This window comes from Gorilla gorilla, chromosome 10 (genome assembly GCF_029281585.2).
Source record: "Gorilla gorilla gorilla isolate KB3781 chromosome 10, NHGRI_mGorGor1-v2.1_pri, whole genome shotgun sequence".
Lineage (NCBI taxonomy): Eukaryota > Metazoa > Chordata > Mammalia > Primates > Hominidae > Gorilla > Gorilla gorilla.
The window spans coordinates 34,868,351-34,891,985 of NC_073234.2; the positions used below are offsets into that span (position 1 = coordinate 34,868,351).

The window sequence follows — 23,635 nt, forward strand, 5'->3', positions numbered from 1 at the left end:
TGTAGCAATTTGAAAATATTTAAAGACAAATATTTCTGATTAGTGAGCTTTGATTATCTAGAAGTTAAATATTAATGCAATTGGTGAAAAAAGTTTCTCATGTTTGTTTTGTGGTGAGCAAGATGAAGTAAGGGTCAGAAAGAATTATAGCAAAGACTTGATTGATGCATTGCAGAGCCTTGCACATTGCATATGTATATTATTATATTACATATTTTAACTAAATTCTTAACAATAATTCTTTGAGTTAATTACTGTTGTTGCCCTCATTTTTTAGATAAGGAACTGAGGCAAGAACAGATTAAATTTTTTTTTTTTTGAGGCATAGTTTTGTTCTGTTGCCCAGGCTAGAGTGCAGTGGTATAGTCTCAGCTCACTGCAACCTCTGGCTCCTGGGCTCAGGTGGTCCTCCCACCTCAGCCTCCAAAGTAGCTGGGACCACAGGCACATGCCTGGCTAATTTTTGTATTTTTTTTTTTTTTTTTTGTAGAGACAGGGTTTTGCCGTGTTGGCTAGGCTGGTCTCGAGCTCCTGGGCTTAATCGATCCGCTCACCTCGGCCTCCCAAAGTGTTGGAATTACAGGCGTGAGTCATCACTCCTAGCCATATTAAATATTGTTTGTGGTCATGGTCAGTGGCAGATTCTGAATTTCAGAGGCAGAAAGAATCCAGGGTCGTTAATTATGTTACTCTGGTGTATTTGTCGAAACCAAGAAATCAACATTTCTATTTGGAATTTTTCTTCCTTTAGATCACCTCCTCATTATCTGTAAGACTGGTGCTTTCTGATTTGTGTCCTGATAACCCCTTGTTGATCTTCAGAAGGACTTCTGGGAATATGAATAAGATGATCTTAGCACTAACAAAGACAGTCTTATTATTGCTTCGTCCAAATAAATTTGTTCGGAAAAAGAAAAAACCAGTTCAGTAATTCTGTGTTTCAAATTTTAGAAAAGCTACTTGGCCACCAGCGTATTTTGTTGTTGTTGTTTGAGATGGACTCTTGCTCTGTCACCCAGAGCAATGGTGTGATCTTGGCTCACCGCAACCTCCGCCTCCCAGGTTCAAGCTATTCTCCTGCTTCATCCTCCAAGTAGCTGGGATTACAGGCATCTGCTACCACGCCTGGCTAATTTTAGCATTTTTAGTAGAGGCGTGGTTTCACTAAGTTGGCCAGGCTGGTCTCAAACTCCTGACCTCAGGTGATCCACCTGCCTCGGCCTGCCAGAGTGCTGGGATTACAGGCGTGAGGCACCATGCCCGGCCAACATACATTAATATATAGGGTATTTCAGTGGGAGACCACATTTAAAACAGTCAATGTTTGTATTAGTCCGTTTTTCACACTGCTATAAAGATACTACCTGAGACTTAGTAATTTATAAACAGAAGAGGTTTAATTGACTCACAGTTCGGCATGGCTGGGGAAACCTCAGGAAAACTACAGTCATGGTGGAAGGTGAAGGGGAAGCAGTATCTCTTCTTCACAAGGTGGTGGCAGAGAGAGTGCAGGGGAACCTGCCATTTTTAAAAACCATCAGATCTTGTGAGAACTCCCACACTATGACAAGAACAGCATCGGGGAAACCGCCCCCCCCATGATCCAGTCACTTGGGAGGTTTCTCACTCAATACATGGGGATTATAATTCAAGATGAGATTTGGGTGGGGACACAGAGCCAAACCATATCAGTGTTCAACAACCAGCTTTTCCCTCATCATTGAAATCGGTTTCTTTTTCATCAGAACACCATGTGTAGTGGCTTGAGTTCAGTGATGATATATTTATGAGTGAAAATATAAAACATATTTGAAAACTAAAACCATACTCAGCAACATGAAATGCTCATGTAAAGAGGATGGTACTAGACTATTTGAAGCAACAGCAGATTTGTTTCTGCCTCATATTCTGTAGGATGTTGATTAGTTGATGCCTAAAATTATTTTTTCCTTTAGCAGAGAAGAGTTTGTATTTAAGTGAAATATGTGTGATTCTATTATATTTTTCTTTAATGTAAGCACTCTTTAGTTCTAAATTTTACTTCTGTTTTTTTTTAATGATTTTTGATTGATAAATGACCAAAGTCAAATATAAAACAATTTTCTTTTAGAATTCTCATTACTGGTTTCATTTCTAGAGACTGAATCATTGATGATTAAAATAAACCTTTTTTTTTTTTTTGCATGGGGGAGGTTAGAGATGGAGTCTCCCTTTTTTGCCCAGGCTAGTCTCAAGTGATTTTCCCACTTTGGCCTCTCGAATGTTGGAATTGTGCGTGCACTTTTGGACTAAAATAAACTCTTGATGGTAACATTACTCTCTGAGTTCTAGATGCTACTAGGGCCTATTTTTTGCTGTCTGGAAGGATGCTGGGACAAAATGACTCTTAAGACTTATAACATTTCTCAATTCAGACTAGCCACGTTTCAAATGCTTAGAAGTTATGTGTATCTAATAGATACATGTATTGGATGGTACAAAACTAACCCATTAGGGTAATTAAACACTCTCAATTCAAGTATCAAGCAATTTTGAGTATCAGGTTTTATATGTTTATTTTTTCCTTTTTTTTTTTTTTTTATCGTGACTGAGTCTCACTCTGTTGCCCAGGCTGGAGTGCAGTGGCATGATCTTGGCTCACTGCTCTGCGTCCCAGGCTGAAGTGATTCTTGTGCCTCAGCTTCCTGAGTGGCTGGGTTACAGGCTTGTGCCACCATGCCCGGCTAATTTTTTTTTCTTTTTGAGACAGAGTCTCACTTCTGCCCAGGCTGGAGTGCAGTGGCATGATCTCAGCTCACTGCAACCTCCCTGGCTAATTTTTGTATTTTTGTGAGAGACAGGGTTTCACTGTGTTGGCCAGGCTGGTCTCAAACTCCTGGCTTCAAGTGATCCACCCACCTCAACCTCCCAAAGTATTGGGATTACAGGCATGAGCCACTGTGCTCGGCTCAGGTTTTAAATTAAAAGTTAAATTGGTCATTATGGAAATACAGTTGAAAACCACAAGATACCAGTTCACACTCACTAGGATGATTTTAATAAAAAAATGGAAATAGTGTTGGCGAGAATGTGGAGCTAGCTGGTGATTATACAACATTGTAAATACACTAAATTCCACTGAATTGTACACTTTCAAATGGTTAATTTTGTGATGTGAATTTCACTTTAATGAATAATATTAATTTAAATGAAATAAAGTTAAAAATTCATTTACTCAGTTACAATAACCATATTTAAAGTGTTGAGTAGCAATGTTTGGCTAGTGGTTCGTAGGTTTGCAGTGACCTTGGCAGTGGACCAGGTAGTTCTGTGGCAACGTGGTGCTCTACAGAAGAGATGGCAGCTTTAAAAAGCGTTACTATTTCTTGGTACTCAAAATATGTGTGGTAAAATTTTAAATTTTAAATATAGAAATCATTAAATGCTGACTTCTCATGGTCAGAGTCTGTAGGTGAAAATTCTTGATGCAGCCTATTTGAGGACCATGCCATTCATAGGGTTGTTGTGTGAATTAAATACTAATTTCAGAGCAATGAATATGGCTAATTGCCTCTATTCAGGGTTTCCCATAGCCCTGCGCTTTAGTTAGGCCTTACTGTACTCCTTTGAAGTTATACTGCTTTATATGTATGTTTTGCTGAACATATAGAAGCTCTTTTAGTGTAGTATCTATATCTTATTCATCTTTATCCTTTTAGCATATTATGTAATACTGGACATAGATAAGTATTTGAACTAAAGTCTTGAATCATTTCTACCTCTTTTTTAACTTAGTATGCACCATAGAGTAAGTAAACATTTTTCATAGAGATGCTGAGGGCCATAAGGAGCCCCCAAAATATATTTTGTATGTCAAAATAAAGAGAGTAATTATTAATGGATACCATATAAGAAGAATGTGTGATTTTATTTTTTATCAGCATCAGTAAACATATAGCTGTTTAATTCTGCTAATATACTTAGTAATATCTATGATTTGCAAGATGCTTCTGGGAATATAAATATTCATAAATATACATCTCTGTGTTCAAAATGGAAAGTGTGAGTTGGGATATAGATATGCAGTGAAGTGTGAGGACAGCCTCAAGGGAGAATTAGCTCTTGTCCATTTGTGGCAGATTTAGAGAGACTTTATGAGGAAAGCTATGATTTTTACAAATAAAGGGCTGTGTTGTGATTTTAGCAGCTTACAATTGGTAGAGGTACCTCGATTGAAGGAAAGAGCCTGAGGCATGTGATTTTTTTAAATGCTATTATCTAGATGAACTTTTACAAGATGAACCGCCTGGGGATAACATGATGAATATATTTGGTTTTTAACATGATACATTTATGTGCTTAGAGTTTGGTAAGTCAAAAACTAAGTAAATTGGTTAAATGACTAATGGAAAAGTCATTATCCATCCAACTGTGGATATTTCTGTTTTGTTTTGTTTTAATTACCACAATTCATTTGTTAGAAGACCTGCAAATTTTTTCCCCCAAGATATAATTAGAAATCACACACTTATACCGCAGTTAATTTGTATATATTAATTCTGGTGCTACGTGAACATTCTGCATTCTTTGTTAAAATAGCACATCTGTCAGGTGACTCGGGTAGTTAACCTTTTGATTTCTTAATATTGCAAGTACAGAAGGCTAAAGAGGCAGTATTTAATGGATATTGTAGAGGGCTGCATATGACCAACACTGAGCATGTCTTTTCTAAGAGAGAGGCTAGATCTAATTGTTTAACAAATTAATTTTATTTTTAAAATATTAAATGTAGTCCGTATGGGTTTTTGTTTGAAGTTTAAGAAATTTGTAAGAAAGTAGTTTACAAAGACAAGGCAGGTGTGGTGGTGCACACCTAGCTCTGTGGGAGGCCTAGGCAAGTGGATGGTTTGAGCCCAGGAGTTCAGGACCAGCTTACCCAACATGGTGAAACCCCCTTTTGACAAAAAATGCAACAACAACAAAATATTAGTAGAGTGTGGTGGCGTGTGCCTATAGTACCACCACCTGGGAGGCTGAGGTGGGAGGATCACTTGAACCTGGGAGGTCGAGGCTGCAGTGAGCCGAGATCATGCCACTGCACTTCAGCCTGGGTGACAGACTGAGACCCTGTCTCAAAAAAAACAAAACCCAAAATACAAAATAGATTAAAAAGTCAATATTGAACTTTTCTCTCACCTGTTTTAATAGTGTGTAACACTAGGAAGTCTGCTGAAGGTTTTGAAGTAGCATGTATCGTAAAAAAAAATACTTTAAAAATCCAGGAATACAGCTGGCTTACACCTGTAATCCCAGCACTTTGGGAGGCCAAAGCAGGCAGATCACATGAGGCCAGGAGTTCGAGACCAGCCTGGCCAAAGTGGTGAAACCATATCTCTACTAAAAATACAAAAATTAGCCAGGCATGGTAGCACACACCTGTAATCCCAGCTACTCGGGAGGCTGAGGCACAAGAATCACTTGAACCCAGGAGGCAGAGGTTGCAGTGAGCGGAGATCACACCACTGCACCCCAGCCTGGGCAACAACAATACTCTGTCTCAAAAAAATAAAAATAAAATTCAGGAATCCAGTCATTGCCAGGATATCTAATTCTTTGTTGCAAAAACAGCTTAGTGCTTCTGCTATAAAAATGATTAATTCAAAATTAGATTTTTCTGGGAAGAAGATCCCATTATTTTTGTATTGCATATAGTGGAAATAGCAGTAAACTGGGAGGTCGTGAAACTTGTTGCATTTTCAAGCTTTGTCTAATGTATGTCATCTTACTTGGCAACTTACTTCATAAAGTGAAAAGACTACTAGTCCCTTATGCTTCCTTTCTGGAATTAGTTCTATTGTACTACTTACTTACTTCCGAAAATACTAGATATTCACTCATTGATATTCTCGTGCCCTACACAGCATGCCTGACGTTATTTCTGTTTTATTTTCTTTTAGTGTGTTGTTGGTGGCTGCAATGCCAGCTTTGCTTCTCAGGGAGGGCTAGCTCGTCATGTACCCACACACTTCAGTCAGCAGAACTCCTCAAAAGTTTCTAGCCAGCCAAAGGCCAAAGAAGAATCTCCTTCTAAAGCTGGAATGAACAAAAGGAGGAAATTAAAGAACAAAAGACGACGCTCATTACGTAAGTGTTACACTGAGAAAATCTGGTGTATTTGATGGTTTTAAAAGATATCTTAGACTTTTATGCAAATCCACTTTGAACTTCAACTCCTCTTCTATTAAAAGTAACAAACAGGTAGGATCCCTGTCTGTCAGTGAGAGTGAGAATTCAGTGGCACATGTTTGTAGTAGCTAAGGGAGTATATGTGGCCTTCAAATATAAACTGTATAAAATTAGATTTGGGGGCTACTCTGATTCTCTTCTAAAATAACATTTAAAATATAGTAACATTGGTATTTCTAGAAATATTTTAGAAAATTTGAACATGTTAAAAGTAAATATCAAGTGAAAGTTAAGTAATCTATCTACTCCAAAGTAGTGTGTGTACCTGAGCTGGGAGGTAGAGGCTGCAGTGAGCCATGATCGCGCCACCACACTTGAACCTGGGAGACAGAGCGAGACCCTGTCTCAAAAAACCAACAACAAAAAACACCACCACAAAGCAATGTGTGTGGATAACAAAGCAGTGTTGCTTTTTTTTTTCTTTTTTTTTGAGATGGAGTCTCGCTCTGTCACCCAGGCCGGAGTGCAGTGGCGTGAGACAGGGTTTCACTATGTTGGACAGGATGGTCTCAAACTCCTGACCTCAGGTGATTGCCTGTCTCGGCCTCCCAAAATGCTGGGATTACAGGTGTGAGCCACCACACCCAGCCGATAGCAAAACAATTTGAATGTAATGGGTGTCATAGTACCTAGTCTATTGTAACATATATGTACAATGTTTATGTGCTTACTTACCAAAATGTATCCTTGATGTTTAGGATAGAAAATAAATACATGATAAGGCTTGTAAATGCTGGGAGTAGGAACAGACTTTGCAACCTCAGAGTGTAGCTGGTCACTGCTTCTTTGTGTCAGCTGGTTAGTTTGTGGCTTTATTTTTTTATTATGATTATTTTTTTGATGGAGTCTCGCACTGTTGCCCAGGCTGGAGCGCAGTGGTGTGATCTCGGCTCACTGCAACCTCCGACTTCCGGGTTCAAGCGGTTCTCTGTCTCAGCCTTAGGAGCAGCTGGGATTACAGGCACCCGCCACCACGCCTGGCTAATCATTGTAGTTTTAGTAGAGGCGGGGTTTCACCATGTGGCCAGGCTGGTCTTGAACTCCTGACCTCTTGATCCACCCGCCTTGGCCTCCCAAAGTGCTGGGATTACAGGCGTGAGCCACTGTGCTCGAGCAGCTGGTTAGTTTTAACTACATATCCTCAATGAAGAAATACCAATGGGTGAATGAGTGAATAAAGCTTTCATTGAAAGGGAGTCTACTCCAAAGGTGAATTAGAAAGAAAAAATAGATTGTACTTTACACTTTTTCTCTGGGGATTGATTAGTATAGACAAGACTCCAGACACTAAATCCAGACTATGAAATTAGTCTGTAAAACATTGAAATCTTTTTGTTACTACAGATTTATAGCGGACAAATGAACAAACCAGAAAACTTTATATTTAGTTTTTATTTTTTTCTACCTCATTAACTGAGGAAAGTAAACTTTCTTAAACTCTCTTAAATTTCATTCTTGCTTTTTTTTTTTTTTTTTTTTTTTGATACAGGGTCTTACTTTTGCCCAGGCTGGAGTGCAGTAGTGAGATCATGGCTTACCGCAGTTTCAGACTCCTGGGCTCAAGCAATTCTCCCACCTCAGCCTCCCAAGTAGCTGGGACTACAGGCCTGAGCCACCATGCCTGGCTGGTTTTTATTTTTTGGAAGAGATGGGGGTCTCTCTGTGTTCTTCAGGCTGGTCTTGAACTCCTGGGCTCAAGTGATCCTTCCACTTCAGCCTCCCAAAGTGCTAGGATTACAGGCATGACCCACCACACCTGGCCTTAAGTTTCTTTTTGTTAAAGTAATCATGTTTATTTTTAATCAACGTTGGCTATTTATGGTACCATTTTCATTTTGACCTCCTTTATAAAAACAGAAATTTAACATTGCGGTCATTTTACTTGTGTTAATATCAAGTAGCTTGCAGTTGCACACAGAAAATTGCTAAATATATATTATGGTACTCAAAAACCAGATGACTTTTCCACCAGTTTCACCTATCATTATTATTTTAGTCTCAGTGTATACAGTAATCATTTAAATTTTCTGAGTTTTCACATTATATACTTGGCAATATCTATGCAATTCGCTACTCTTTGTCTTGTAAAGAGAAGAGAGATTCAGTTAAATACCCAGTTCTTGCTTAGAAACAAAGTACTGGTGCCGGCTTAAGTATATGTTTCTTTTGACAGTGATGTTTTTCCTCATATTAACTTAGCTAGTAAGGCAGGCTGCGTAGGGAGAGTTGGCAGAGAGAGGTGGTGGATGAAAATACCTTTTTGTCATCTGTTTTATTGAGGAGAATGGGGTTAGTCCTGAATATATTACTTTATAAACTTTAAAAAGGATCCAAGGCCTTTTCACTGTGGGGAGCCATTGTTAAGACAGTGCTGTGATTTGAATTAGCATGGTTAACAGCTGCTGCATTTCACTCTTTCTTTAAAAGCATACATATCTGTAGCAGTTAACTTTACCTAGTATCTTCCTCATGTAATTCAAGAAGACAGTTTTTACGTAACTGTGAAAAATATACCTTATAAATAGCAGCACTGCAGCAAATGTAATTTTCTGTTTGATAAAATTTGTTTTTTTTTTAACCTTTTTTTTTTTTTTTTTTCTGAGACAGGGTCTCTCTCTGTCACCCAGGCTGGAATGCAGTGGTGCAATCATCACTCACTGCAGCCTCGACCTCCTGGGCTCAGATGATTCTCCCACCTCAGCCTCCCAGGTAGCTTGGGCTACAGGCACACACCACCACACCCAACTAATTTTTTGTATTTTTTTTTTGGTAGAAATGGGGTTTTGTCTTTTTGACCAGGCTGGTCTTGAGCTCTTGAGCTCAAATGGTCCACCCATCTCAGCCTCCCACAGGGCTGGGATTACAGGTGTGAGTCACCGCACCCGGCCTGATAAAATTTATATATATACATATTTTTAATTTTTATTTATTTTTTCATTATTTTTAAAAATCTTTAAAATATATTTTTAATTCTTTTTAAATATACTTTAAAGTGGAAAGAATAGTAAAATAAATACTTGTATTGCTCTTCACTTAGAGATTTACCAGTATGGTACATTTGTTTTGTCTTCCTACCTATATACTTTTTTGGTCATGGACCCAAAATTCTTAAGATGCGTCTCCTAAGAATAAAGATATTTTTCTGCATAACCACATCATCATCATTACACCTAAGGAGAAGATAAATCATACAATATATGTAATTTTGAACCATGGGAAAATAGTTTCTATTTTTGTGGTTTCCAAAGGTTTTTTTTTTTTTTTTTTTTTTGAGACAGAGTCTCACACTTACTGCCTGGGCTGGAGTGCAGTGGTGCGATCTTGGCTCACAGCAACCTGTAATGTTAGGTTGTCGGTTTGTGATCTTTCAGCCTTTTTGCTTTGTTCTGTTTTTTTGTTTGTTTGTTTGTTTTGAGACAGGGTCTCACTTTGTTGCCGAGGCTGGAGTGCAGTGGTGCAATCTTAGCTCACTCTGCAACCAGTGCCTCCCAGGTGCAATCAGTTCTCGTGCGTCAGCTTCTTGAGTAGCTGGGACTACCGGCACACACTACCATGCCCGGCTAATTTTTGTATTTTTAGTAGAGATGGGGTTTTACCTTGTTGGCCACCAAGTCTCAAACTCCTGGCATCAAGTGATCCGCCTCCTGCCTTGGCCTCCCAAAGTGCTGGGATTACAGGCATGAGCCACTGTGTCCAGCACCAAAGGTTTTTGATTATATATCTTATTAGTTAAAAAAATACTGAGCACACAGTCTTAACATATGTAATTTATACATTGTATACGGGTAATACTACTAATGCACATTATACAAAATTGCCAAGAAGGAATATTGAAAAAGAATGAGATGAAGAAATTAGCAAGGGTATTCTATTCTTTACTTACTCTAATGGATCATGACACACACCTACTTTGGAACTACTGTTCTAGTTTGGTATTCTTGATAAATGCAGTGGAGATAATGTGGTTAAGGTCTGAATGCATAGGCTGAAGATTGAGGACTTCTTTCATTATTGTGAATTTAAGTGATGGCTTCAATGTTTAAATTTGAGTGAGGAATGGTTAATTTTAGTGATCTAGAGTGATGAGTTATTATTTTCCCCAAGTGTTTATTCTTAGGAAAAAGCATATATTTGGAGAGCCTGGAGAAAGTTACACATTTTTTTTTCGAGTAGCCACTGATCTAACAGGAAAGTGATGTATTTCTCAGAACTCTCCCTTGCTCACCCCTGCAAATGTCAAGTATTTTTTTCTTCCTGATTTCTCATTGTCACTGCCTTCTTAGTCTTTTGGCTTCTGCTCGTTTATTACTAGTTGGTGTTTTGTTTATTTTTTCTTGAGGAAATATCTAGAGAAAAGACCTGTTTGTTTAGGTATGTTCTATTTGATGTGCCAGCTAGTGAAAATATTCCCCCATAAAAGCTATGGTGGATTTGTGTAGATGTTTTGAGAACTCTTTGAATAGCCATAGTGTGGGAAATCAGCATATATGTAATTCAGAATATGCTGTACCAGGGAATCAAGCCAACTCTTTTATTAGTGAAATTGAATTTTCAATTACAGATCTTGAAAAATTACATGTATTAGTAAGCTCCACAAATGTAAAATAATCAACTTATTTATTTTGAGCAACTTTCTTATTAGGAATAAGAATAGAACAATTTATTATAATTAGTGGGATGAAAATTGAAATTTGAAAAATGTTCTTACCAAATTAAATCTTCAGTCTATAATTTTTTTGATTACACTAAAATATTGCCTACTCTATATTTGTGAAACGTTTTATCCTTTAAAAAAAATTCCTTGGTGGAACATGCCTATAGTCCTAGCTACTCAAGAGGCTGAGACAGGAGGATCACTTGAGCCCAGAAGTTAGTTTGAGGCTGCAGTGAGCCATGATCACGCCACTGGACTCTAGCACCTTGGGCAGCAGAATGAGACTGTGTCTAAAAGAAAAAGAAAAAAACCAGTTATATAAGCTTATTAATATAAATGGCCTTATGATTTATAAGGCATTTTTATATGCATTTGTTTTATTTAATTACAATTGAAAATTGTTACAATAATTTACATTTTACAAATAATCCACAGTGTGATGCAGGTTAAGTAGTTTGCCCACAGTCACACAGCTGATAACTGGTGGAGTTGATTGGCAGCTTTGGTGGACTGATTGGTGTCCAAAAATTTGTTTGTAATTTTATTAGATCATTGTTCAAATAGTTGTTCATAATCAAGAAAATACTTGTCAAAAACCTCAAAATAGGCTGGGAGCAGTGGCTCACGCCTGTATACCCAGCACTTTTGGAGGCCGAGGTAGGCAGATCACATGAGGCCAGGAGTTCAAGACCAGCCCAGCCAACATAGTGAAACCCCAGCTCTACTAAAAATACAAAAATCAGCCGGGCTTGGTGGTGTGCGCCTGTAGTCCCAGCTACGCAGGAGGTTGAGGCATGAGAATTGCTTGAACCTGGGAGGCAGAGGTTGCAGTGAGCTGAGATGGCACCACTGCACTTCAGCCTGGGTGAAGGAGTGAGACTCTGTCTCTAAAAAAAAAAAAAAAAAAGACCTCAAAATAATAATATTGTATTGTCAGATTTGTACAATTTGAAATTGCATGGTAATACAAAATGTTCACAAAATTTATTTTGTATGTTTGGCAGTGGTGAGTTTGAAATCCTGATATATAGATGATGTTCCTCAGATCGCTGATAACAGACCTTATGCTGAGGCGAGATGTTGGAGTAAAAGATAACATTTTATGAAAAATGAAGTAGCTGAGATGTGAAATCATGAGGTTTGAGGTTAGAACTTAACTCACCAAGGGTCAGAATTAACCCACATTCACTCATTTGTTGAAATAATGCTTTTGCATATTAGTCTTATCTAGAGTCCATGCTTTGTAAGCAAATAATAATCTTGAATTTAAACACTATTGATAGATATGTATTTGTTAATTGTTTCCGTCTTTATTACTTATTACTGTTATGTTTTTCTAAATATTCTTTACTTTTTATGTTGACTTTTAGCACGGCCACATGATTTCTTCGATGCACAAACACTGGATGCGATAAGACATCGAGCCATATGCTTTAACCTCTCAGCTCATATAGAAAGTTTAGGGAAGGGACACAGTGTTGTTTTTCATAGTACTGTAAGTATTCTTTTATTTTTTCAAATTAAATATAAAACTTTGCAAAAAAATATTTCCACAATCATTTCTAAATCTCTCAAAATCTAAGAAAATACAATTTAACAGAAATCACAAAACCTTTTGTTTTTTCAGTATTTAAAATATTGTGTTATTGGTTATAAAGCACACATTTCCTATAATTTTACATGTTTGTGATTAAACTGAATATGTTAGCCTTTAGTTTGAGCTACTTAGGAATAATGGGATGACACACCATACAGTGTTACTAGGCATTACTGGGCTCTGACATTAGCTAAACCAGGTGTCTTTTCTCACCTGGTTTCCTCATTTGCAAAATTAGAACATGAGACTCCTTTTACCTCTAAAAAGTTTCATTCACATTTCTGTGTACTGCATGGAGCCACCTCTTACCCCACGCACCCATCCAAAGTTTATATTAAACAGAATATAAGATTATATTTGCTATCAGAGCTTCATGAAGGAAAGGATTTTAGTCTCTTTTGTTCCACTGATCTATCCCAAGTGCCTAGAATTTTGCCTGGCACATGGTAGGCACTCAGTATAGTTGCTGAATGACTATGTTGTCAACACAGAAGAAGAAAAGTACCAAATTTGAAAAAGAATAAATACATTTTATTTTTTAGTTAATTAGGAGTTGTAATAGAGAGTTGTTCTTTCTTCCATGCCTCTTTTCATTTTGTTTTTCAGTCATTTTTAAATTGGTGTAGTTTGGTGTAATTAAGTTAATAAATGTACATTGTAGATCATACTTTTGGTGATTTGAATCTCTGAAAAATATGTGTTTAATTTAGGCTGACAAAATACAGGCCAGACGTGGTGGTTCATGCCTGTAATCCCAAAATTTTGGGAGGCCTAGGCAGGCGGATCACCTGAGGCCAGGAGTTCGAGACCAGCCTGGCCAACGTGGCAAAACCCTGTCTCTACTAAAAATACAAAAAATTACCTGGGTGTGGTAGTGGTCATCTGTAATCCCAGTTACTTGGGAGGCTGAGGCAGGAGAATTGCTTGAGCCCAGGAGTTGGAGGCTGCTGTGAGCCGAGATCGCGCCACTGCACTCCGACCTAGGCAGCAAGAGCGAAACTCCATCTCAAAAAAAAAAAAAAATACAGCCAGGCTTCGTGGCTCACACCTATAATCCTAGTACTTTGGGAGGCCAAGGCAGGCAGATTGCTTGAACCTAGGAATTCAATACCAGCCTGGATAATATGGCAAATCCCTGTCTCTACAAAAACATGCAAAAAATTAGCCAGGCATAGTGGTGTGCACCTGTAGTCCCGGTTACTCAGGAGGCTGAGGTGGGAGGATTGGCTGAGCCCAGGAGGTCAAGGGTGCAGTGAGCTGTGATCATGGCACTGCACTGCAGCCTGGGCTACAAAGTGAGTCCCTGTCTGGAAAAAAAAAAATTATAAATACACTAAATTTGGGTTACTTTTTTTATATTTCAATTGAAAAATGCATGAAAATTGAAATACAAAAGGTCCTTATTGATATCAATATGTTGTTTGGTTTGAACCTCTATTTCTGTCGTCTCCTATAAAAATGAGTTTTTTTTTGTTTGTTTGTTTGTTTTTTTTGCATTTTCATGTTTTCTTCTACATGCAGTCATCCCTCTGTATTCACAGGTTCTGCGACTGTGGTTACAACCAACCACGGATTGGTAATATTTGCGGGGACAAGAACCACAATAAAAATCATACAAATTAAAAAGTACAGTGTACCAACTATTTACATAGTATCGACTTAATTATATGGGAGGTTTTGCATAGATTATATGCAACACCATGTTATTTTATATAAAGGCCTTTTAGAGCATCCTTGGATTTCACTATTCAAGGCAATTGGAGATGTCCTTACTTACTTCCCAATTATATATAGTTTCCTGTTATTTGTACCTACTTTTTTTTCTTTTGAGACAGAGTCTTGCTCTGTTGCCCAGGTTGAAGTGCAGTGGCATGATCTAGGCTCACTGCAACCTCCACCCTCTAGGTTCAAGCGATCCCCCTCCCTCAGCCTCCCGAGTAGCCGGATTACAGGTGCATGCCACCAAGCCCAGCTAATTTTTGTATTTTTAGTAGAGATGGGGTTTTGCCATGTTGGCCAGGCTGGTATTGAACTCCTGACCTCAAGTGATCTGCCTGCCTTGGCCTCCCAAAGTGCTGGGATTACAGGCATGAGCCACCATGCCCGGCCCATCTTGAGTTAATTTTTTATATGGTGAGAGCTCAGTATAGGTCCAGTTTCATTCTTTGGCATATGGTTAGCCAATTTCTCCAGTGCCATTTATTGAATTAGGGAGTCCTTTCCTCACCGTTTTTATTTTTGTCAACTTTTTTGAAGATCAGTTGGTTGTAGGTGTGCAGTTTTATTTCGGGGGCTTCTATCCTGTTTCATTGGTCTGTTTGTCTATTCTTTTTTTTTTTTGAGATGGACTTTCGCTCTTGTTGCCCAGGCTGGAGTGCAATGGCATGATCTCGGCTCACAGCAACCTCTGCCTCCTGGGTTCAAGCGATTCTTGTGCCTCAGCCTTCCAAGTAGCTGGGATTACAGGCATGTACCACCACGCCTGGCTAATTTTGTATTTTTAGTAGAGACGGGGTTTCTCCACGTTGGTCAGGCTGGTCTCGAACTCCCAACCTCAGGTGATTCGCCCGCTTCAGCTTCCCAGAGTGCTGGGATTAATAGGCGCGAGCCACCACGCTTGGCTGTTTGTTTATTTTTGTACCAATACTGCACTGTTTTGGTTACTGTAGCCTTGTAGTGTAGTTTGAAGTCGGGTAAGGTGGTGTCTCTGGCTTTGTTCTTTTTGCTTAGGATTGCCTTGGCTCTTTGGGCTCCTTTTCATTCCATGTGAATTTTAGAATACTTTTTTGTAATTCTGTGAAAAAATATTGGTAGCTTGATAGGAATAGCATGGATCTGTAAATTCCTTTGGGCGTTGTCACCATTTTAATGATACTGATTCTTCCAATCTGTGAGCATGGAATATTTTTCTATTTTTTTGTGTCATCTGTGATTTCTTTTAGCAGCCTTTTGTAGTTCTCCTTGTAGAGATTGTTTACCTCCTTGGTTAGATGTATTCCTTGATACGTGTGTGTGTGTGTGTGTGTGTGTGTGTGTGTGTGTGTGTGTGTGTGTGTGTTATGGTGAATGGAATTGCATTCTTGATTTGGTTGTCAGCTTGAGTGTTATTGGGGTATGGAAATGCTACTGATTTTTGTACATTGATTTTTTTTGTATCCTGAGACTTTGCTAAAGTTGTTTATCAGGTTTATGAGCTTTTTGGTGAAATCTTCAGGTTTTTCTAGGTGTAGAATCATATTGGCAGTGAAGAAAGTAAATTCGATTTCCTCTTTTCCTATTTGGATGCCTTTTATTGATCTTACCTGATTGATTGCTCTGGCTAGGACTTCCAGTACTGTGTTGAATAGGAGTGGTGAGAGGAGACATCCTTGGGTTTTTTTTTTTTTAAACATTTATTTTTATAAAGACAGGATCTTGCTGTGTTGCCCAGGCTGGTTTTGAACTCTTTGCCTCAAGCAGTCCTCCTGTCCTACCCTCCCAAAGTGTCGAGATTACAGGTGAGCCACCACGCCCTACTGATATCCTTTGTCTTTCTTTCCCTTTCCAAGACAGGGTCTTACTCTGTCACCCAGGCTGGAGTGCAGTGGCACAAACATGGCTCACTGTAGCCTCAATCTCCTGGGTTCAAGAGATCCTCCCACCTCAGTCTTCTGAGTAGCTGGGACCACAGGCATGAGCTACCACACCTGGCGAATTTATTTTTGGTAGAGGCAAGGTCTCACCATGTTGCCCAGGCTAACCTTGTCTTGTTTATGGACTAAATTTAAATGGAGGCATGCTAGACATAATGTAGGTTATTAAATGTATCATGTAAATTAATTTATGTTTTTAGTTACCGCATAACCAATGTTGTCCCCTAACTTGAATTTTTCAGATAATGAAACTAGGGACTAAAAAGGTTGTATTGTCTTTCCTGTTGTGATCTAGTATAGTTGTATATATTTTTTTGAGACGGAGTCTTGCTCTGTCGCCCAGGCTGGAGTGCAGTGGCGCAATCTCGGCTCACTGCAAGCTCCACCTCCCAGGTTCACACCATTCTCCTGCCTCAGCCTCCCGAGTAGCTGGGAATACAGGCGCCCCCCCCCACCACGCCTGGCTAATTTTTTTGTATTTTTTTAGTAGAGACGGGATTTCACTGTGTTAGCCAGGATGGTCTTGATCTCCTGACCTTGTGATCCGCCCGCCTTGGCCTCCCAAAGCCCTGGGATTACAGGCGTGAGCCACTGCACCTGACTGACTAGTTGTGTACTGTTATTACATAGGGTTTATGGACCTTTACCCACACCCTATTCATGGATTCCAGGATGAGAACTCTTGTGGTATTTAGATTGATATGTGTGATACCACAGGGAAGATAGATCCTGCTTGAGCCTGGCATGAGAGCCTGGTTAGGAGCTCACCCTTTTGTTCTTCCTTGTGTTGCCAATTTATTGACAGTAAATACACCAATTAAATGGACACTATTAAATAACTTTATTTAAAAAAAAAGGCAAGATAGAAAATGGAGCAATAGGTATCAGTACATTCCACTCAAGTTTTAGAATATTTAAGGGTAGAATTGTATATTTTGGAAATTAGATAAGGATATAAAGGAGAGAGTGATAGAACAAAATTTGGAGTCAAAGGCAAGAAAGTGGAAAATTAGATGCAAAGGAAAGGAGACTTTTTCTGAGATTGGAAGACACAAGAGACATGAATTTGAGGAAAGGTGTCCTTGTTCTCTTTTAAATAACATAGGAAATATATTTATCTAAATAAGGATGGAAGAGTTGGGGGGTAAAATACAGGATTTGGAGACCAGAAAGAGTTAATATGGCTGCTCTGGGGACTTTGTGGGAATTCAGCAAGGTTAGAGCCTTGCTCAGCAAGGCTGGTTGAAGTCCTCCTTTGAAATTTGGGAACATAGTTTTATGATATGGTAGGTCTGTAATACAGATTTTTTTTTTTAAACAGGTCAGTAAGATGTTGTCACCATGTCCAGAGTGTGGCATCAGAGCTAGTTTGTTCATTCACTTATTAAACTAAGTGTTTTAAATATTAAGGTGATCATTAAATATTGAGCACCTACTGTGAGCCAGGTACTAATGTAATGACATAGCAGTGAACAAAACAGATTAAAACCAACCAAACAAAAAATACCATGCAGCTACTCTAATGGAAGAGACATGATAAAACAAGATAAATTAGTAAAATTGTAAAAACTTGTAATGAGGGCATAAGCCATTCAATTATTAGTGGGGGATAAGCATTTTAGCTAGAGGGAAGTTGAGGTGTAACATCTTGAGGTGGGACAACAGTGAGTAGGCAGAGTAGGCAGCGTAGCTGGAGGGAACAAGGGAAGAGGAGAGAGTAGGAGTTAAGTTTGAGAGGTAATAGGCAGAACCTTGGTGGACTAAGACCTTAGCTTTTATTCTGTGTGAGATGGGAAGCCATTGAAGGGGGTTGAATAGGCATGGTCTGATTTTGTTTGTTTGTTTGTTTTGTTTTTTTGAGTCAGAGTTTCACTCTGTCACCCAGGGTGAAATGTGGTGGTATGATCATGGCTCACTGTTGCCTCAAACTCCTGGGCTCAAGCAGTCCTCTCTCCTCAGTCTCCCAAGTAGTTTGGTCTGTAGGAGCACACCACCATGCCTGGCTAATTTTTTGAGTTTTTTGTTTGTTTGTTTGTTTGTTTTTGTTTTTGTAGAGACGACGTCTTGCTATGTTGCCCAGGCTGATCTCAAACTCCTGGGCTCAAGTGGTCCTCCTGGCTTTGCCTCCCAGAGTGCTGGAGTGAGCCACCGTGCCTGGCCTAGTTTTTAAAATAATATATATAATATCTTTTTGAGACAGAGCCTTGCTGTGTCTCCCAGGCCGGAGTGCAGTGACACCATACTGGCTCACTGCAACCTCTGCCTCCCAGGTTCAAGCGATTCTTGTGCTGCAGCTTCCCGAGTAGCTGGGACTGTACTAAATTAGCGTCCCCATGCCCAGCTAATTTTTGTATTTTTAGTAGAGATGGGATTTCGCCATGTTGGCCAGGCTGGTCTCGAACTCCTGAACTGTAGTGATACACTCACCTTGGCCTCCCAAAGTGCTGGGATTACAGGCATGAGCCACCGTGCCTGGCTCTTTTATTTCTTTCTTAGTAAAGAAGCTTGCTGTCAATAATTTTTATTGACGTACAATTTATATATAATAAACTGTACCCATTGAAAGTATACATTTCTATGAGTTTTGAAAGTTGTACTCACTGAGGCAAGCACCACCACGTTAAGATAGAATAGTTCCAGCACTCTGAAGTTTTCTGGTGTAGCTTTGTAGTACATTCCTACCTCCACCTCCTGCTGTAGAAAACCTACTGTTGTTCTTTTCCCTCATGTAGGCTTTAACATGTTCACTTTGGTTTCTGTGTTGAGAACAAATTGTAGAAAGTCAGGGGTGAGAGTAAAGGGGAATTTGTCTTTTCAGTATTTCAAGTGAGAATGATAGTGGCTTAGACTGGAATGTTTGCAGTGGAGATAAGGGTTGGATTCTGGTTATCTTTTGGAGTTACTGTGGACAAGAATTATGGATGGAATGAGATACTGGGTTTTAGAATAAGAGGTAACAGCAACTCCAAGGCTTTTTGGCCTGGGCAGCTCCGTGACAGAGCCGTGGAGGCTCTCAGGCAAGCAGATTGGGGAGAGGGGAGTATCAAGAGATCTAATTTGGACATATTTAGAGGCCTATAGGGCATTCAGTGGCTCTGTCACTTAGGCTGATGGCTATAAATTGAGAGCTCAGAGGAGAGAGGTGTGGCTACAGATAGAAAATATGGGAATTTTTAGTGTATTTGTGGTATTTATAGGTATCAGACTGGATGAGATTACCTAGGAAATAAGTGTAAATAAAGAGAAAGTTAGCATAAGGATTGAAGTGTTTGGGGCTTACCAAACATTTAATTATTTAAAGGGCAATAGATTTAGTGAAATGGTGGTCTAGTAATGAGCTGGTGTCTCTACAGATAAGGGAGTAGTGATGTAAAAGGGAAGCACTAACTTGCATATGCTTTCATTAGGGCAGCTCCTTTTGATGAAATCCTTAGCTTCACCATGGGAGGAATAGCGATGGCTCCAAAAGAAGGAAAATGAAGGAACCAAAAATAGTGGTAATAATATTAGAAGTCTAGAAAGAAAATAAAAAATTTGCGCAGACTCAAAATAGTCCATGAAAATGAAAAGCTTTTGAGCTATGGAAAACATCTGAGAGGGCTTAAGAACATTGACACTTACATATATTGTAAGCTTAAAAACCTAGGAATGAGTGATGTCCACCCTTAAGTCACAGTGAGGAGGCAGAGGTACCTTAACTGAGGAAAAGTCACAAAGGTGGAATGTAATCTGAAGAATGATTTTTTTCCTGGGGAAGGAAAGTGGAAGGAAGAGACATCCATAATGAGATAAGGTCTTCGCTGGACACAATAGAAAGGAAAGGAGCTAGGTGAGCAAATTGGAGCTCCAAAGTTCTATAACTGGGAAGGTTTTGATGGAGGCAGTACATGTTAAACAGAATCAATTCTGTTGGTAGTAAAAAACATTCAGTACTAACTGCAAATTTAAGTTACTTTGTTATCAAATTAATTTTTATAGAAAATAATACAAATAATGAAACAATTGGTTAAAAGAAGGCTATGAGGTACTACTATACTGTTTGGTTTGCCTAATTTGCCTTATTTCATTAATTGAAATATTTTCTTTCGAGCCTTCTCCAGAAGAGGTCAGCAAAATCCTAGTTACCAATCAGTTGGCTTGCTGTGCTTGGTTGGCTTGCATTGTTTTTGTGTATTATTTCATTGTAGAGGTATTTTGTTTTAGCAGCTCCAGACCTGTGTTTGGGCTTTTAAATTTTGTTGCCAAGTCTAGAATCAGAGTATTTATTTGACTACAGACTTTTTTTGTTGTTTTTAAAAAAACCATATTTAAAAAAATAAAAACTAGAAACGGGGATTCACCATGTTGTCCAGGCTGGCCTCGAATTCGTGGGCTCAAGCAGTCCTCCTGCCTCAGCCTCCCAAAGTGCTGGGATTATAGGTGTGAGCCACTGCATCTGGCCTGACCATAGGTTTTTATGTAGTGGAGACAGTGTTTTGTTTTTGCTTAAAGCTCTGCTTTTACTCAGCCCTAATATGTTTTCAGGATTACATTATAAGATTATTTTGTTTGGGTGTTTGAAACTTGATTAAAAAAATTGAGATTAAGATTATTAAAACACTAAAGTTCTAATTTTATTTATATGGAAATTTTAAGAGTTTGACGTTATTGTTTTGCCTGATTTTATTTTATTTAAGCATTACCTTAATTTTCAGAATCTGGTAATGAAAGGAAAATATATTGTTTTCTTATACTTTTTTAGGTCTTTCTGTTAGATCGATGTTAACTTGCATAGATTCCTTAAGCTTAAACCTAGACTGATTGGCCTACCTTTCATTTAAAATAAAACCAACTACAGCAAAAAACTCCAGGAGATAACAGATGCCTTAAGTTGTAAATTAGAGACTTTTCCTTCTCATTAGTATTTTCTCTTTACTGTTTATTCATTTAAAAATATTTCAAAGGCTTTCTTCTTCCTCTTCCGGGACGTTGTCTGCAGGCACTCAGAGTGGTCCAGCATTTGACATACTGTCGTAGGCTTTTCTACAATACAGCCTCTAACAAAACAAGGTTGTCCCAGACCCTTGGTAATACAGTTGTTTACCTTTTTACTAAGAATGTTGGGAAAGCACCAAAATCTGCATGTGGCATGTGCCCAGGCAGACATGGAGGGGTTCGTGCTGTGAGACCTAAAGTTCTTAATGAGATTGTCCAAAGCAAAGAACACGTCAGCAGGGCCTGTGGTGGTTCCATGTGTGCTAAATGTGTTTGTGACAGCATCAAACATGCTTTCCTTATTAAGGAGTAGAAAATTGGTGTGTAAGTGTTGAAGGCACAAGCACAGAGTCAGCTAAATTAAAAAATGCAACTTTTTTAAGTAATAAAAATGAAAAGACTTGAAAAAATTTCATCTACTATGAATGCTTTTGGTTGGCTAAGCTAAGCCACATAATGGCATTTTCATTCTCTTAATAACATGGCTTTGGCTTGATTACTTAAAGCTTCTTTAATTCACATATATTTGTGAAAATATATGATTAAAAGTGAAGTTGAGGCTGGGTGCTGTGGCTCACACCTGTAATCTCAGCACTTGGGAGGCTGAGGTGGGCAGATCACCTGAGCCCAGGAGTTTGATACCAGCCTGGGCAAAATGGTAAAACCCCATCTCTAGAAAAAATAAAAAAGACATACCTAGGCGTAGTGGCTGCGCCTGTGGTTCTGGCTGCTCAGGAGGCCAAGGTGGGAAGAATACTCAAGGCTAGGAGACAGAGGTTGCAGTGAGCTGAGATTATGTCACTGCACTGCCTGGGTGACAGAGTGAGACTTTGGCTTGAAAAATAAAAGTGAAATTGAGACAGGGTTGTTGAAAAACCTTTTACTTCGATAATATTAGTACCATGGCTACTTTCTTTTTTTTTTTGAGATGGAGTCTCACTCACTTTGTTGCTTGGACTGGAGTGCAGTGGCATGATCTGGGCTCACTGTAGCTTCCGCTGCCCAGGTTTAAGCAATTCTCCTGCCTCAGCCTCCTGAGTAGCTGGGATTACTGACGTGCACCATCACACCTGGCTAATTTTTATATTTTTAGTAGAGATAGGGTTTCACCATGTTGGCCAGGCTGGTCACAAACTTCTAACCTCAAGTGTTCCGCCAGAACTTGTAGACAATTGAAAAGCTATTAGAGATACCCTAATGAGATATGTTACAGTTTTTGTTCTCAGTTTTGTTCTCCACTGATGGAGTCTCACTCTGTCACCCAGGCTGGAGTGCAGTGGCGTGATCTTGGCTCACTGCAACCTCCACCTCCTGGGTTCAAGTGATTCTCCTGCCTCAGCGTCCTGAGTAGCTGGGACTGTAGAAGCCCGCCACCACTCCCGGCTAATTTTTGTGTTTTTAGTAGAGACGGGGTTTCACCATATTGGCCAAGCTGGTCTCAAACTCCTGACCTTATGATCCACCCGCCTTGGCCTCCCAAAGTGCTGGGATTACAGGCATGAGCCATCGCGCCCAGCCCCAAAAGTGTTTTTTAACAATACATGAAAATGATGTTTTACATATTGTTTTTATGATTTCTTTTCATGTCATTATCAGGTAATAGCTAAGAGAAAAGAAGATTCTGGGAAGATCAAACTTTTGCTTCATTGGATGCCTGAAGACATGTAAGTATTTGAAATATTATGCATAAGTAATAAGTTCATGTTTTATTTTTGTTAAAATCTTACGCACAAAAATTATTTATTAAATTCAAATAAAAAGAAATTACATTTTACAACGTTTTGAGGTTGTCAGGATTAAAGAGATAATCTGAAAGGTCTTAGACTATCAGGTTCATGTTTTACGCTTCAAAACTTAAGCCCCTCCTTTTTTTTTTTTGCTGGAGGCGGTGGCTCACGCCTGTAATCCCAGCACTTTGGGAGGCTGGGGGAGGCCGGCAGTTCGAGACCAGCCTGGCCAACATGGTAAAACCCTGTCTCTACTAAAAATACAAAAATTAGCCGGGTGTGGTGGTGCGCACCCATAATCCCAGCTGCTCGGGAGGCTGAGGCACGAGAGTCACTTGAACCCGGGAGGCAAAGGTTGCAGTGAGCCGAGATCATGCCACTGCATTCTAGCCTGGGCAACAGAGTGAGACTGTCTCAAAAACAAAAACAACAAAACAAACAAAATTCTTAAGCTTTTTAAATCTTGTGTGGTGTTTTTTTGTTTTGTTTTTGTTTGATTTTGTTTTGTTTTTTGAGATGCTCAACCTGGGCATCAGTGAGACTCTGTCTCAAAAATAAAAAAAGTAGTTATAGAAAATTTAAATCATTTTTAGCATTTTTAGTGACCTCCAAGCAGTATACAAGCAGCCATAGCTGTGCCTTTGTTTGAATCTTTTTTTAAAAAAATTTGTTAATGTTCTCTAGTGCACAGTGAATGGTAGTTTATAGAAAAAGCAATTGACTAATTTTCTATCAGTGATTACATTTTTCTTTAAGTTTTAGTGCCCATTTAGAGCTTAGTTCATATATTTCATGTAATTTTCTTTTTATCTTTTTTATTAAAATT

At 38.9% G+C, this 23,635-nt stretch overlaps 2 protein-coding genes across 7 annotated transcripts in view; both read left to right on the forward strand.

The window, feature by feature from the left end:
* AEBP2 (AE binding protein 2) overlaps nt 1-23,635 on the forward strand; it is a 119,602-nt gene that overhangs the window by 48,654 nt on the left and 47,313 nt on the right. For all 6 annotated transcript variants that reach the window (XR_008670474.2, XM_055358430.2, XM_055358429.2 and 3 more), the window contains exons 4-6: nt 5,937-6,123; nt 12,250-12,374; nt 22,679-22,746. Coding sequence is in view for 5 of the 6 variants with exons in the window: in XM_055358430.2 (XP_055214405.1) it covers nt 5,937-6,123; nt 12,250-12,374; nt 22,679-22,746 (380 nt within the window). In the remaining variant the exon portion in view is untranslated. The remainder of the gene's footprint in view (nt 1-5,936; nt 6,124-12,249; nt 12,375-22,678; nt 22,747-23,635) is intronic.
* Nucleotides 13,992-21,446, forward strand: LOC109028997 (large ribosomal subunit protein eL34-like). Its single transcript, XM_055357449.1, is given in 2 exon segments — nt 13,992-14,052; nt 21,052-21,446. Coding segments are annotated over 2 exon segments (456 nt in total).